The sequence below is a fragment of the Lissotriton helveticus genome, chromosome 1_1 (genome assembly GCF_964261635.1).
Source record: "Lissotriton helveticus chromosome 1_1, aLisHel1.1, whole genome shotgun sequence".
In the NCBI taxonomy this organism is placed as follows: domain Eukaryota; kingdom Metazoa; phylum Chordata; class Amphibia; order Caudata; family Salamandridae; genus Lissotriton; species Lissotriton helveticus.
Window position 1 is genome coordinate 1,436,763,826 of NC_136057.1, and position 17,147 is coordinate 1,436,780,972.

Genomic DNA, 17,147 nt, shown 5'->3' on the forward strand with positions numbered 1-17,147 from the left:
GGATCGTCAAGGGGAAAACTAGGGGAAAGGGTTAAAGGACGAGGGAATGGACAAGATGGCGGGTCAGGGTCCAGAGAAAAGCGGCCGAGAGCAGCAGCAAAATGGCGGCCAGGACAAAAGACAAAGTAAAGAAGTCCAGGAGAGTCCGTGGCGTAGTTTCTTTCATTCGAATGTGGATGCAGGGCTGCTGCCTGCATCTGGTGTTTTCACGGCCCTGCTGCTTTGTTTTGGGGAGGGGTGTGTGTGCCCCGAGGGCCGCTCTGCACGGGCCCTCTCTGCTGGCCCAGAATTGTGGGGGCTGCTGCAGACGTGGGGCTGCCGGGTAGCGCGGCCAGGGCTCACCTTTCTCGGCGGGGGCTGCATGGTGATCCTGCAGGTCCGGGACTCTGCCCTCGCACACGTCTACTCTCAGACTCCAAGTAATTGGAGTCTGTACCCGAGTTTAATTCTATTGGCTGAACGCGATATATATATAGCATAAGTCACACATATGACTTTAGGCAACTGTTGGATCAGAGGAAAACAAATGTATTGTGCAGAAAATTATGCCATGTACTCAATGCCAACTAATTTGCATTAAACAACTGTTAAGGTATTTTAACTAAGAATATTTTTAATATTACTTACTAATGTTTGTGCATTACAAATGTCGACAACCAATGAGTCTGTTTTTACCTACTACAAAAATATATTTAGTATGTTTTTGCCGTTTGTGAAAAACTGCTTTTTCAGCTTTGCACGTGTCACTTTAAAACTGAGAAAAAATCAGGGCAGCGATTGTCATGTGATCAAAGTCCGGACGGACCGAAACGCTTAATGACTGACAAATAAATAATTACATCTACTGCACGCATCATGTGGTCCGTGTCTGTTTTCGCAGAGATTTGGTAACAAGTGAAACAGAGAATCAATATATATATATATATATATATATATATATATATATATATATATAGGTTGATAAAGGCTGCTGCGACAGCCGAAACGCGTTCCTGTTTTAATGTGCGCTGCCAGTGATAAAATGGCATTTTAAATGAATTGAGCGTAAGCTTTCTTTTGGAAATGGAGAAAAGCATTTATAATATATATATATATATATATATATATATATATATATATATCGCTCCAAAGTTGCACCAACAGCGAGTCACTCTCCTAAGGTGGGTGCTGCAGCGCGGTGGTGCACCGCGCCAATATCGAAGCTCCACACTGTGTCCCCTTGTTTCTGCCAAGAAGACACGCAGCACTCTCGGGATCAAGAAAGCTTAGAACGCCAAACTTTATTCAGGCAAACGCGTTTCGGGAAAGACTCCCTTCGTCAGTGTCATAGGTAATGCATTTCGCGGCACCATTTTTAAAAGCGCGAGAATAAGCGTACATTAACACAAACAAGGGACCATGCCTCGTATTTTCATACGGGCGCCATCTTAGAGCATGTTTGTCTAAACATAGTAACAAAAATGTACTGTGTTATAAAAGGGCATGTAACAAAAATTATTACACATACATCCCAAATATTGATCTCGCCGTGGATCGGCATTTGCAACACTCAAAGGTGTTGCTTTGTGTCCCGAAATGAAATCGGGGGTGATGTTGTGGTGTTTTTGGAGATTTATTATCACATTGGGCGCGAAGAAGATATGTGCATAATACACAGTAGAGAATATTGAAGTGACTCTGTATGTGGGCAATGATGGATTTGCCATGGCCGATCCACGGCAGGATTATGGTTTATTTAAATCACGTGGACTATGGTTCTTAATCTTAGGTGACTTGTCGAACTCGATATACGAGTATGAATGTAATTCTAGGATATACTTATTATTAAGCGAGCTTGAATTGTTGCAACTTTTTCACTTCAACACAATGTATAGCACAATTTGATTGAAACAAATATATTCACGAACTGGGATACAAAGCAACACCTTTGAGTGTTGCAAATGCCGATCCACGGCGAGATCAATATTTGGGATGTATGTGTAATAATTTTTGTTACATGCCCTTTTATAACACAGTACATTTTTGTTACTATGTTTAGACAAACATGCTCTAAGATGGCGCCCGTATGAAAATACGAGGCATGGTCCCTTGTTTGTGTTAATGTACGCTTATTCTCGCGCTTTTAAAAATGGTGCCGCGAAATGCATTACCTATGACACTGGCGAAGGGAGTCTTTCCCGAAACGCGTTTGCCTGAATAAAGTTTGGCGTTCTAAGCTTTCCTGATCCCGAGAGTGCTGCGTGTCTTCTTTGCAGAAACAAGGGGACACAGTGTGGAGCTTCGATATATATATATACATTCAATTTTGCAAAGCCCCCACACCATAAAACCACACAAAGTAAACATAATGGAGAAGAATTAATTTGTCTTAGACAATTCACAGTGCCTTCGTTGCCATTGAGGGGGTGTTCAGCAAACTGTCTTAGGGCAGGGACCACATAATTACGGTAACAAACCACTGTCCAATTTTGAGGTAACCATGGGTAAGCGTACTTGCCACCACTGAAATAGGCATACTCTTCTCGGAAAAGAATCTTATGAAATAACTGGCCAATAGGATAGTGGGGTTAAAAAAAGTATTATGAAGCCAAATAGTCTCCAGAACACAGTCACTCTGGCCCACAAAGATGCTCTAGTTACTTGGATCTCAATGTTCACAAAACAATCCACTCTCTGAGTAAGTAAAATGATTATTATCTGCCAATAAGTAACCTTTGCGGTTGTAGAAGTCATCCATATTATGTGCAAGTTCCAGAGGAGATTCTGCACACTCTGCTAGACAGAGCCCATGGTATTACAGATAAAGGCATGTTTCCTCTTTGCTAAGAAGCACTCCCATCAAATTCACACCTCCTCTCCCCCAGATGCTAGTGGTCAAGTGAGTGCAAATCCAGCAGATTTGCTGTCTGGCAATTTCTTTCTAGCAACACCAATTAGGTGTTGTTCTGGTACACAGATCAGTGGCTCTTTTCGAGGACAGACACAGTGCAGTTCGGCTTTACACTGGCACCCCATCAGTTTCTAATATGTACCCCAAAAAGAGAACCAGCCAGACCCACAGTAAGATCTGATGTCAGGAAGCTGGTTGTTCACCTCAAATGGAGGAAGTAACACCATAAAGGATGAGAGGCATCCTACGGCACTCCCTCAACAGCAGCCAAGAAGACATTGCTCTCAAACTGCCAGATCTAAGATCAGGTCTGGAAACAGGAGTAGTTGTTGGAGCACCAGGTGCATTGGCCAGCAGGTAAGGTGCACGCTTGAAGCGCAATTAGAGGATCATGGCGAGCAGCCCACAACACTTGAGGCAGTGCTGGTGATCAGCAGGTCTTGGTAGGGGTTCTTCCACCACGGTTGCCGTGAAGTCTTCCATTGATCCACCTTGATGTACACCCAGATGTCTGGCTCTAAGATCTGGCAAGGGTCGGATGGGTACTCTGGTAGGACAACTCGGACCTGAGAATGTAAACTACAGAGACAACAAATCAATTGCTTGCAGTACTGCAAGATCGCATCGTCATTTAACTGTAAGATCGGAGCTGATGATGAGACAGGCGGGGTGTCGGGCAGTGTCATTGGTCAGCCCATGATTATTTCAAATGGGCTCAATCTTATTTTTTGGGGAGGAATAGCTTTGCTTGACCAAAAAGCCAATGGTAAGGTGACAGATAACTTGAGGTAAGTCTCAGGACATAATTTCACTCATTTGTTTTTTAGGTAGATTTTTGAGTTCTACTATGCCTGCAGATTCTGGATGGTATGCAAAGTGTTAGCTTATTCTTAAGGCTTTTCAGACCCCCTGAAGTACAAAGGAAATGAAGTCTGGGCCCGCTTACTGGATAGCCACAAAGGACCCCCCATACAGTGATTGAAGTCTCACAAAAACTTCTAGGTAACTGTAATGGCATCCCGCTCAAGTCCAGGAACCAAACTGAGAACATACCACCAATCACTAGCATATGTGAGTAAGACTCGCATCTGGGCATTTGAATAACGTCCTGCTGCAGATAGATGAAGGGTCCGCATGGAAGTGGGTATTCACTGGGGACATTCTTAATCCCTTTTCCAACATTATGTGCTAGACATGTATCACATGTATACAAGTAATTCTACTTGATGAAGGGGAAGAAAGGTGCAAACTAATGGGTAGCAGCAGACCATAGCAAACCATCCTTTCCAATATGGGCAAAGTAATGATATAATCTAGTGAGGTTGGTGAGCAGAAATTCCAAGGTTAGCGCTCTACCTCTGCCATCTCTCAACAATCCGTTCATGTCCCTTTTACAATACAACTTAATCCAGTTTTGTTTCTCAGCATCAGGAGCTTGTTATTATAATAGAGCCAAGTCTTTAACAATGGATCCAGGGAAAGCATTCGACCTTAAAAGATGCATGTAGACTCACAGTGAGCTGATCTGTAAGGGCATTCTTTTGGGGCACTTAATCTAGGGCAGGTTAGTGGCAGTACATTTAACGTCAATGATTCTGGTAGGTAGCAGAAGGGCATTCTGCAAACTTTTCTCATATGCTCCTTTTTAAGAGGGCGTCCATGTGGATGTCACGGATTCTCACTTAACATCAGCCCAAAATCTTAAGCCACATAACCAAGGCACTATGGCTGGGATGGTGGCGGTGTTAAGGACTATATGGAAATTGGGAATCACCTCACTATTGATAGCACAGAGGTCTTGCACAAACAGCATACATTGGCCTTTCTCTGCCTTTTTGATAAGGCGAATATAGGTGTGTCACAGTGGCTAACAGCAGGCATGAGAATTTCCTTTTTAATGAGGCTGGAAATAACTGGTCAAATTCCTTTTTCAGCTTCAAGACGGAGAAGGTATTGTGGTTTGCAAAGTAGATTCTTCCAAGGGATCTGTTTAATCTTGATGAGTCCAAAGTGTTGCAATTTAACCGACATCAGATGCACCTATGGACCACAACTTAGACTGTGCCTGCTCAAGAATTTTATTAAGTTCCACAAAGCAGTGGCGTATCCAGAACTTATTTGGGGGATGGGGGGGACACATGTTGCCACCGATATAACTAGTGGGGCCACCTACAAAGGTCGTTTGTAAAGTGTGTTTATGTTTGTTCATGTGTGTATATATGTGTGTCTATACAAATATAAATACATATACATCCACACACCTGTACATTTGTTTCAGTTGTTTAAAGTTGACTTTGAATGTATGTGGGTATACAGATGGAGATATATACTCGCATACCTAGAAAGTCAGATTTAAACATTTTAAGCTATCATGTAGGCTGCTATGTAAAAACAAAAATCACTACTTTGCAGCAAAAGGTAGTTTGTCAAAGGATGGTGCTAAGCAAGGTGCACGATCTGCTTTTGTTTTTGCTCTGTTATATTCCAGCACATTCAACAGCTCTGGTGGTGGGGCCTAATCGAGCTGGGCATGGACCACACCAGGCCCCCTCTAGAGGCGACAATGTATCAGTGGTTTTGAAACTACATTCAATAGGAGATGCATTTGCTTCTCAAAGGTTGGCCAAACACTCGTCTTTGGAAAATATAAGAAAACACCATCATTAGTAAAGAAAACAACAGTTCAATTTCCAGAGCAGTTCTCTTCCTCAGAGGGCATGTGGTGCTTAAGGTGATACTGTGTTTGTAAATAATCACACATAAACACATTTCACCTTACGCTCTGCATACCCTCTGCATGCCCCTACTTCTTGGAATACACACTTTTTAATATGTGCACCGGGAAAGCTGCACCAGCCACAGGTTTCCAGACTTTCTGCTGGGGATGTCACTTGACATATTCACTGAGCTTCCATATCTCCAAATTGTAATTGTACATAGTGTACGATTACTCACTGGGGAAGAGAAGCCCATCGTTTCCCCTAGGGGGAAACATTGTTTCCTGTGGAGAAAGCCGTTCCCTATACCCCCACCACATCTAAGCAGGATATGCTCCCCTTCCCGTGGTTGCTGTAAATCCCTGACAATTTCCAGGGTAGGAAAGGGCCAGATTTCAGTTTGTGAATGCCCACCAATGTATGAGTTTGTTGTTGTTTACAATTGGGAAAGGCTAACCACGCCTTGTTCTGTCCACTTTCACCCTTTGCATGAGATTTAGTACTGAAGATTTCTCCACACTCGTGGTGAAGATATCTGACGTAATCAAATTATTTGCATCTGCCATGGTTATTTTTAGGTCTTGCATGCGCTGCATAGGAGGGCCTTTAGCTGTCGCTGTGCTCATTTTCAAGCACACACTCGTGCTTGTGGCAGCATCCACCTTGCGGGAGCGAGCAGCGGCGCGTCACAAGCATGAGTGCAGTGCTTGAAAATAGGCAGACTGCTCTCCCAAGCGTGGACGCGCACCACTCGCTGGCTCACCTCTTGCTCCCCCTCTCTCTCAGGCGCGCACCACTCGAACTCCTGTTCTTTTGCATGGGCCATCGGCGCACTGGTGAAAGATCAGTGCTTCTCCAAGAGGTTTGATTGCAACACATGTTTTATTTGCACGCTGTACTTTAAAGACATGACGGGTGTTAATGCATGTCTGCATTATTCAGTCGTAGATGTCGGACTCTTCGCGTGTGTAAGAGGATGATTGCTATCGCCTTGGATGTGCCATGGTAATCAGAAGCATGACACATTACTGAAAAAGCAACTCCAAAACGTACGCGCTTTAGTCACAAACTAGGAGTGCTGGAAGCCCTCATGCTGGTTCCTCATCGCAACATATTGACTTTTGCTTTGTTTTAGCACCTTCGCTGCGGCGGCTATTCCGCCGCAGCACTAAGGGGGTGGGGGGCCGCGCGGCGCTCACATGCTGGTGATGGAAGCGCTCCGTCACCAGCCTCGGGTGAGCTGTGCTGATGACGGAGCGGTTCTGTCATGGCCCCGCCCGCTTAATAGAACGCGCCGCGCAGGCGCAAAATCAGCGCCACGCAGGCGCGTCGGCCGGGCCATGACGGAACCACTCCATCATCAGCACAGCGCCACCGCGGCTGATGACGGAGCGGTTCCGTAATCAGCGTCGAAGAGGTTAAGGGTCAGCGTGGTTAGGTGTCTTTGAGATTGGGTCAGCAGGCACTACAAAAAAAGAATCTCTTCCACTTAGCGCCCAGTTGAAATTCTCTGAAGACAAGCCCATTCCACTTAACTAACTGTAATAGGTGTACCATACCTTAACATAGGTCACGGCACCCTGACACCCTAACTTAAAATGTGTTTTAGGTAAAGAAACACAAATGTAAAATAATTTGGCCTCTTTTGGGAGTCGCATTTTAAAGTTGTCCTCTTAAATTGTGGCTTATCTTCTACGACCCCACCTACTGACCCAACGACGTGACCTGTGCCACTTGCAATTATTTTCTGATGATTGTGTCTTGTGAGGCAAGAGTACTTGTTTGGGGGGGAAAAAGCTTTTGTTCAGTGTTGGTGGAAGCAGTGTTTGATTTGCCCTCTGTCGCCTCCAGTAAGGTGTCTGGTGCTTTTGACTCATGAGAAGGACACCACTGGCACATATTTGCAGAGCCCTGAAGACAGCGCTGGCGCTACTTCACAAATAAGCACTATTTTGATTAGGAAGCGTATAAAACATGTGATGAGCAAACGGTTGCTGCTGGTCATGAGATTGAGGATTAGCTCAGTTATGTGGCACATACCAGAGGAATTTTGTTTTTATCTCCGCTCCTACTTTGTAGTCAAGTTTCTGAAGGAAATAGCCTGACCTTGGAAACGTAGGTATTTCTGCACTTCTCCACAGATTCATTGACAGACGTTTCTCCACATCCTTCTAGGTTTTGCAAGTGAGCATCATATGTTGTCACATATGACACATTATGGTCTTCCTCCTAGGCCTGGATGTTGCTTCTTAGGATTCTATTGGACTCATTTAAGCTTTTCAGAGGTAATTGTAGTCAAGCAGTCAAGGCTTCCTCATAAGAGTTCATGAGAACATTGTTACCCAATACAATCTAATGTTTAATAATTAATTACCACAATCAATAAAGGTTGAAATGAATATCTACTGTGATAAAACAAACTTCGTTAGAACAAGTGAGTCACAGGTTATAACTCCAGACGTTTTTCCCTAGCATAAAGTTATATAGCAAAAGTGGGAGCTACTGCGCACGGCCAAGGCAGGCTTTGCAAGGTTTGAAAAACACTTTGTCCCACAATCTTTGCATAGCATTTCACTTCTTCATCAAAGTCGATTGGGCAGTGTTACAACCAGATACTACACTGTTGCTTAAATATAGCACAAAATGTTTCTAGACACTAGCAGAGATTTACACAACTCTGTGAATGTATCACTGGGCGAATTACAGTTCGTTGGAAATCTACACTGATCTATTGGGGTTGTGGATGGGGTTTATGTAAGCAGCTGTCTTTTCAAATAAATAATACTTGTGGATCTGAAAGCTTTTTTTCATTGTTAATAGACTGTAAGTTGTATGTTTTTCTTCTGCTTATTGATCCATCAAAGTCTCCATTGAGCTGCATTTATAGTTTAGGACTACTAAGAGGCAATAGAGGGTGGTATTTTGACACATTTTGGTCAAAGGTCTTTTCTGGGACCCAGCGGTGTCTTTGATATCTGGTACCTCCCGGTCAGAAGCTCCAGATATTCAAATAAGTGCATATCCTGAAATCCACTTGTTAGGATTTGACTTTTCTGGGCCACTGTGGGCCTTGGGGGCACTTTGAGTGTTTGGAACATTGGGACCCAAGATTGCTACATGGATTTGGATTTTGAGATTTTATTCCACAAGAGAGCACCTCTTTCTTCTTTACCGCTCCATTTTGAGTTCACATAACCTATACATTTAGCATAGCCAATAGGTCTCGCCTTTGGACCTTATAAGTATTTATTTATGCAGCACAAAATCCTTGGTGCAAAAACATAAACTGCTGCATGGGTAAACACTTACAAAGGTCCCAAAGGCTATGCCAATGCTTGTTGTGAATTCCTGGCAGGGATGAATTAAGACATGTTCCACGTACAAGTAGGCTTATAGCCAAGAATGACTGTTTGAATCAGGCCTTATATTTAATAATATGATAACCCACACACTAGAGGCCTTGTTTTTGGAGGTTACCTGGGGGATTGGCATGCCATATGATAGTCTGAAGTGTTTTATGCCAACATACAGAGAATTCGCAATGCTGTTAAATTGGGCTGCTATTTTAGTCCTATCCTTTGGGATGGGCAATGATCCATATCTCTCAGGTCGTTTGTTCATGAGTTCCATAAGTGTATGTCCCATCATTTTGCAGGTGACTACTAGTAGGCTCTATCTCGTGTTTTTACCTTCCAAGCTATCAGACACAAATAAAAGGAAGAGCGTCAAGTGGTTTATGGACCTGCAATCATTCTACTAGTTATCTGGAGCCAAAATCACACAATCCTTTGGTCCCTCATTCACCAAAAATATGTAAATTACAAAAATGACCCCAGCGTACACTTCAATCAAACATCAGCTAATTTACCCTAGCCATTTTGGGGATTTACAACCATCTGCGCAAGGATGACGGGGCCTCTAGGCATGGGACAGATTCTCTAGCATACTCCCACTGCCTTCCGCCATCTCTCAATCCTTTTTGTCATCTGTCTGGTCAAATCTCACTCTTCATCACTTGTGTTCTTTCTTTCTATTGCAGGGCACTCAAACTCCTACCAGCTGTGGGTGGAAAGCCTGAAGGTGAGCTAAATCCCACACCAGTAGTGTTACATTGAGGAATAGTGATTTATTATGAATTTCTATTGATTGAAGGCATAGTTGGCAAGGTAGTTATATTGCATACAATATATCGCATGACATCAATCTCACATCTGATAGATTGACTGCCACAATATCGTTGAGGCAAGTAAATGCGGGGTTGAGAAAAGGAAATCAATACTTCCCTGCATGTAGGCACCTTGACGAAATGCGAGATAATAGTAGGCAATTTCATGGATGCAATACTTTGTAGGATGAATCTGTTGATGTCGATATATTAGACATACATCTGTGTGCAGTACACAAGACTTGAAAATACAGCTGTGCTGATACACCTGTATGTACACCTGCTTAGGCACACAGACCTAAAACATTGTTTTTCACTCTTTTACACACCCATTTCTCAAACCACCATAAACTCTCCACACTACAGATATGCACTAGCTTCTGCTCGTATGGAGTTTGGTAACCTCCATTTTGTCATTCCAGAAAGGCGGTGGGGCCCTGATACACACTGTGAAGAATAAGACGAATCCTGCTGTGAAGAACATGTACAAAAAAGTAAGTCACTAACATGTTATCTCGTCGAACTTGTTCCCACCCTGATGTCTGTTCACTCGATTTACCTTTTTTTCTAGAAAAGTCACAAAACCTGAAAGTCAAAAGGTTCTGCAGTACTCCCTTTGAACATTATGTTTTTTTAGATAAGGGCTCTGATAAAGTTGGATTATGCACACTGATTGATAATCGGTTCTATCTCCTTTCCTAGTGCATGGTGATTGGAGTACGTATGTGCAGATAGGTTGTCCTTGAACTCTGAATTGTCAGAGCGTTGGTGATTTTAGTATGAGTTACGACATTGTCGTCATGATCTGTGCATGGTTTTTATTTTGGTGAAACTGGGTGGCGTTAAGTTGCATCTTCTCAGGAATTGTGCAGTGCTTCCATATGACGCTCGGTTTGAGTAAGGTTGGGTATACTCATGAATTGGTGCTTGGTCATTACTTTGTATTTATGCATGAGCTGTGCTTCGATTTTTGTTCTATTTGGTTGAGATAGCTGTTAAGTAGGTGTCCTCATGAATCTGTCAGGACCAAGGTGAAGGGTCATTTTCTAATAAAGAAGTAGTTGACTGTCACAATCGTCCACCTGTTTCAATCATGATTAGGGCTCCCGGTTCTATTATATTTCATTTTTACTTTTTCGTCTGTATTTATCCATATTTATATTTTGCCCATCTTATTGGTTTTTATCCATATTTATTTTTGTTTTGTGAATAGGTGATATCTCATCTGAATGTATTTAACAGATAAACATGCACACATACTTTGATGCCTGTCAGGTTTTAACAGATTACACAGCCCAAAATAATGAAATAATAAACCCACATGAAGCAATAGCATACCAGCACAAACACATGTTGATATGCAGTAATTCAAGCAAATCTCATACAGCTTTGTAACTCCCCCTGGTATCAATATGTACAGTTATTGGCCTGAAATTCATTAATCTCGGCATGGGGAATCATTCACTCAAAGGAAGCCAAATTATCTGTACTTTTCTGCTTTTAAAAGTAAATACAGACAGGAGACACAATGTTTTCTGTTTGTGTGTATCTGTAAAAATCTGTAAAAACAGAATATAGGGAGCCCTAATCATGATACCTAATAGTAATACACTAGTTAGGGACCTTAAAAAACAATAGTAAAGGGAAAAATCACTAGAGCCTCTGGTTCAGAATGGCACCAACCGCAGCCTGGGATTGCCTTAAAATCACTGCTTGGTAATCTTCACAAAGAGAAGCAAATAAGCAATTGGTATAAACAAAATATACACACAATGCATAATATCCCTAACATAATATTGGTTGAAGTTGGGATGGTGGTAGGTTGAGTGTCTTTGTGAGTGTTGCAGCGATTCCTCTTTTAAATGGAATGGCATTGACGTGCTTTTGAAATGGCTTATGATGTTTGATTGGAGTTGCAGTTGGATCTGAGGCATGCATCTCTGTGAATTGGGTTGAATGCCAGCATTTAGGGTTTGTCTACTTATGACTACTGCACTTGGCTCAGTTTCTCACTTTCTCGCTTAAGATCAGAGCAACCACCACTCAGACTATAAGCATGCAGCAGAGGCCGCCCGTGAAGGTAAGAGGAGTGGGGTGGTGGGGATTCGACAATGATCTCATGGGAAAATGAAATAAATAATTATTTTTCGCTCATTATCGTCTGTCGAAATCTCCCCCCCCCCAATCCGGCCCGCTGCCCTATTGCTCTTACCTGCACAATAGGATTGTAACAGCACAATAAAGTTAAAAAAGGCAGAATAATAATTATTTCTCAATACTTCATAGACACCATTAGGTGACATGTGGAACGGCAATAAAAAATAATGCCAGACTGATATGAAACCACTTATGTGTCCTCCTCATGTTGCATTAAAATGTCATTTCTCAAACATTAAATTAAAATTCCAAACAAGATCCTGGTTAAATGTATCATAATGTACATCCATTGTCATTATTTTTTCTCCTGCGAAATGTGGCAAGGTACATGATGATCAAAAGAGGATGAATTATTCATAACATTATTTTGGAGTATCAGAATAAATCTTCCTACTGTAAATGTGTATGGCAAGTTTGCCAAACGGGAAGTCAGTTACATATGTGAATGCCATCCCGTCCGCCTTATTACAAGTGCATTATGTTCTATTGCACTTGTAATACGGTGGACGGGATACCCATCATGTTTAAAAAGAATATCTAAGGCCTACTACTTTGAAGAAAAAAAAGGTGTGTGTGTGCGTGCGTGCGTGCGTGCGTGTGTGTTTCTGAAAACATCACACCGATAGGGTAATCTCACACAAGAAACATTTGTAGCTTTTCACTATTACGGAGGATAATTGGACTGCAACCACCTGAGGAGCAATGTACATTGAATACTCCTATGGGATTCTCAAACAAAAAATACACTGGGAAATGATGTGCTACGCACACTCAAATGATATCCTCACACAGACAACATCTGGTGCAGATGTGCCTCACATACTCACAGGGAGTCCTTAGAGAACAAACAATTGGTGACTAGCATCCTTGCACACGCCCATGGAATCCTAATAGAGTAACCACATGGTGACAGACGTGCAGGATACACTCCCAGGGGAACCTCACATATCAAGTACTTGAGGATGGATGCACATGCTCTGAGGACTTCACTGGTCCTTCTGATAATGGTAGAGGTTATGGGGATATAGGAGAGTTCTTGCATTACATGATGGAATATGTATGGAATATGTTAAAAACACTCCTATATAAATAAATACACACAACAAATATAATTTACCATATTGTAGAGAGGATCAACAAAAATATCCTCATGCGTGTGGTGGCGTTACCTAGTACGTGTGCTGCTTTCTATTATTTCTATGCATCACAATAGCCCACAGTCTCATCCTAAGATTTACCAGAGATAGTATTTGAATCCCAAGAGTGTGGTTTCATTTCCTCCCTGGCCTCCACTGGGACAAAAAGTGTGATCACCTCTCTTGCTCAGAACTACACAAATCATGCACCTCCAATCAGTTCCAGTAGAGAAGTCTGGGTCTTATAATGCCTACAACCTCATACCAACCCCAACATGGCAGTGCTGTTCCAGCACCTACATTAACTGTACCAAATGTATCATCATATTACCCACAGAGAGCACAAGCATGTACTATCTGACAACTTGCTCCTTATTCAGATTAAACCAACTATTTCCTGTGTTTACAGAACCTCCTGAACATTCCTAATGTGGATTTTTGACATGCATGAGGTTTACTTGCTTCTAATTACCCTCATGCTGATCCCAGGTGAAAGTGGATAATCATCAGGAGCCAAAAGGAATTCTCCTGCATGTGATCAACTATTAATTATCAATGTGGTTTTTAATCAAGGTTTTTAAAAGTAACAGTGATGACTATACCAATTAGAGGACGTTACAGCCCCACAGGTACCCCAGTTGTTGCTTCATTGACATTGTAGAAACCAAAACCTCATACTCCACTCCACCACATCTCTGTCTCCAACATCGGTCCAGGCTGGCCGGATTCATATGATATTTTCATGATATCAAGTTAGGATTCATTTCTTTACAATGATTTAAATCCCAATCAGTTCCATAATGGGTGGTTACAACTAAAATCTGGCATGGATCCATGTCTCTGTAACCTACATTAGAAAACTCTGATTTAGCTACAATTTTCACTAGAGCAGTATATTTCTTATAGGGCAAAGTATGGCAACTTGCAGCACAACAGAAATGTATACCCACCGACCGATCGCATGACGGCACACAAGGAGAAGAAAGAAGATAGTTTGCATCTCGAATATCCACACTTGACATATATCTATGCCCATATGAACGAATAAAGATCAGAAGTTACTGGCTGGAACACTGCTACCAGTGATGTCCTTGTGAAAGCTGAAGTGGATAGGGTCCTGGAAGTCATTGGTACTATCAAATTGTAGTAATGTATGTGCGATTCATCGGTGTTCGGAAGAGTTTAGTCCCGATTGAGAAGAGCAGTTGGTCTTATGGGAGTATTTATTAAAGTGAAAATGTACAGCCAGATCAGGGTTGTGTTATTCTACATGGTGTTTAGGCTGGTCACTGAATTGAGTTCCTTCAGTTTTCATGCAAATAAAGTTATGGGGTGCTTGGGCTTCCTTGCTGTTAGGATGGACAAGAACTAGACACAAACACTCATATTTCAGCATTTTCGTTATTTAGATTAGATGTTGTGTGTCTAACATACTATCAAAGTTTTCTCATACACCACCTCTTCTCTTATCTTTAGGCCAAGGGACAGGCAAAGATGGGTCTGAAGGATTTAAGGATTCGCCTGAGGCAGAAGGTGAGTTTCCTGTTCGGAAGATGCGTGTCCTGCTGTGATGTGGGGATTTGTGGCGGTTAAGGATGTAAATGGGAGTGAGAGGGGGCCACAGGGGTTATACATCAACACACTCCACAAAGTCCTCCACCTCCGACATAAACTTAATATTCATCTCTAGGATTTAGGGAACTATTTTCTTATAACAGATTCCTTTGCATCATCATTTCTGCTTTAACTAGACCATCTGTGCACATAGGGCCATATGTATCATTCCAAATTGCGATTGCAAACGCCGAAAGTTGCTGAATTTTGCCGTTTGCGATTGGGCTCAGTGGTATGTATGAAAGAAAAAGTGCCTCGCAAAATAAGGAATCGCAAAATGTGCGATTCCCTATTTTGCTATTGCATTTAAGGAATCGCAATTTGCTATTCCTTAAATGCAATGTAAGAAGCACAGAAAAAGTGCAATTTGGCCTTAAGGAATCGCAAATTACCACCAACTTCAACTTGGTAGTAATTTGCGATTTCTCAGAAAAAAAATGCACTTTTTTGCATTTTTCAAAGTGCCATGTGGCGAACATACATGCCTTAGGGCATGTATATGTGCCAAGTATGCACACTTGCGCACTTCAGGGGTGCAACAGGGTGTCCTTTTGACACCCTGGCACCCTTGAAATTGCATTCTCAATTTGCCATTCTCTAATTGAGAATCACAAATTGACAATGTCTTCCCATTCATTCCTTTGGGCCTGTAGGCCCATAGGAATGAATGGGGAGGTATTCCTTAATTGCAATCGCAATTTGCAATACGCAATTAAGGAATATGTAGGATTCTCAAAATTATTTGCAAATCCTACATACATAGCGTTTTGCGATTCTCAAATAGCGATTTGCAAAAAAATCGCATTATGAGAATCGCAAAATCAGAGTTTGATACATATGGCCCTATAACTGCAACCATTTGAGCAGCCCTCACATCCAACAGAGTAGTAGATGTCATCCTCCATGGCACCTACAAACATTGTCCTACTATTTCGATTGATCAGATGGCCTAATGATAAAGCAGTACAATCAGTTCTAAGAAGGTGGCTTTTGAAATATTCTAAGGTAGTCTACTTCCACTGTCCAGAGGGTGCAACAGGTCCCAAAATGGCAGTGGTTTATGTTGTCTTAAGTCAGCTAATTTTTGAACAATCCTATTATTGCAACTAATTGCACCAATTAAAGACTGTAGCTCAATAACCCAACATAGCACTGTGACCATCTTCCTTAGATAATGGATGTTGGCATCACCTTCAGATGGCAGCTGTTTGAGACATCCTAAGATGGCAGCTGTTTACACCATCTAAGAAGGTTTTATTTCAGTATGTCATTGTCAGAAATATCATCCGACATAAATATGGTGTTTTAAATATAGTTTGCAAAAATATTGCCCCATTGGGCATAGCTTTTTGTATATTTAACTTCAATGGGGCAGTATTCCTAAATTATAATAGTACCCAATATTAATGTCAGGTGATATTCTGTAACTTCCTAAGGATTCTTTCATCCCGGAAAACAATACATTTTTTGAGGCTACATTAGGTGGTGTATTCTTTCTTTGATCAAGCCATAGATCCACCCTTCTGGCCCCCAACAGTTCAGGCTAAATAAAATAGCACTCCCAATGCCAACATACCTTTGCCAACCCTGAAGAGCTCTTTGTGCATTGATAGTTGGGATTTCCCATAGGTGGGTATACATGTTACTCATGCTCCTGTGCGCTGATAGAAGTCAACTTCTATAGTTGGTTTGTTCCCAGGATATGACAACCAATCAGCTACTTCGACGTGGGGGTTCACTCCGCAACGACCACTTTACAGACAGCCAGCCCAGGACAGCGCACGACTGCTTACAGAACCGACTGCCAATAACACAACATTTTGGGCAGGTAAGGACCAGTAGAATTCAGTAGACATCACAGATTGGTAGGGGAATCTCACACAAGAAACATTTGTAGCTGTGCACTGTTGGACAGCAAACACCTGGGCTCCAGCGTACACTACATACTTGCATGACATTCTAAAAAAAACTGGGAAAGGATGTGCTTCACACACAGAATATCCTCACACAGCCAACATCTGGTGCTGACGTGCCTCACATACTCACAGGGAGTCCTTAGAGGACAAACAATTGGTGATAAACATCCATGCACATTCCCAAGGAATCCTAATACAATAACCACATGGTGACATACGTGCTGAATACACTCCCAGGGGAGCCTCACACATAAAATGTTTGAGGGAGGACGTGCCTGCTGTAAGGACTTCACGTGCTCTTCTGATATAGGCAGAGGTTATGGGGACATAGGAGATACATTTTGCACAACATGATGGAATATGTTAAAAGCAGCCCAACATGTCTAAGAGTTACACAATGTAATGTGGCAAAATGGAAATTCAAACAAGCATTGGCAAACCAATGGATCTTGCCTTAGTGACCTATTGGCCTTGCCAATGATTTTTAACGTTATATAGCACCCCAGGGCTATGCAGGATGACTAAAGAGGCGAAAAATAGTCTGTGATGCAC

At 42.1% G+C, this 17,147-nt stretch overlaps 1 protein-coding gene across 4 annotated transcripts in view; it reads left to right on the plus strand.

Annotated features, from left to right (window-relative positions):
• The window catches only part of DENND1C (DENN domain containing 1C), a 219,309-nt gene that overhangs the window by 158,502 nt on the left and 43,660 nt on the right, over nt 1-17,147 (plus strand). For 2 of the 4 annotated variants that reach the window (XM_078685386.1, XM_078685380.1), the window contains 4 exons: nt 9,647-9,687; nt 10,195-10,266; nt 14,542-14,598; nt 16,379-16,507. In XM_078685386.1, the coding sequence (XP_078541512.1) occupies nt 9,647-9,687; nt 10,195-10,266; nt 14,542-14,598; nt 16,379-16,507 (299 nt within the window). The remainder of the gene's footprint in view (nt 1-9,646; nt 9,688-10,194; nt 10,267-14,541; nt 14,599-16,378; nt 16,508-17,147) is intronic. The other 2 variants (XM_078685399.1, XM_078685394.1) reach the window with 1 other exon arrangement.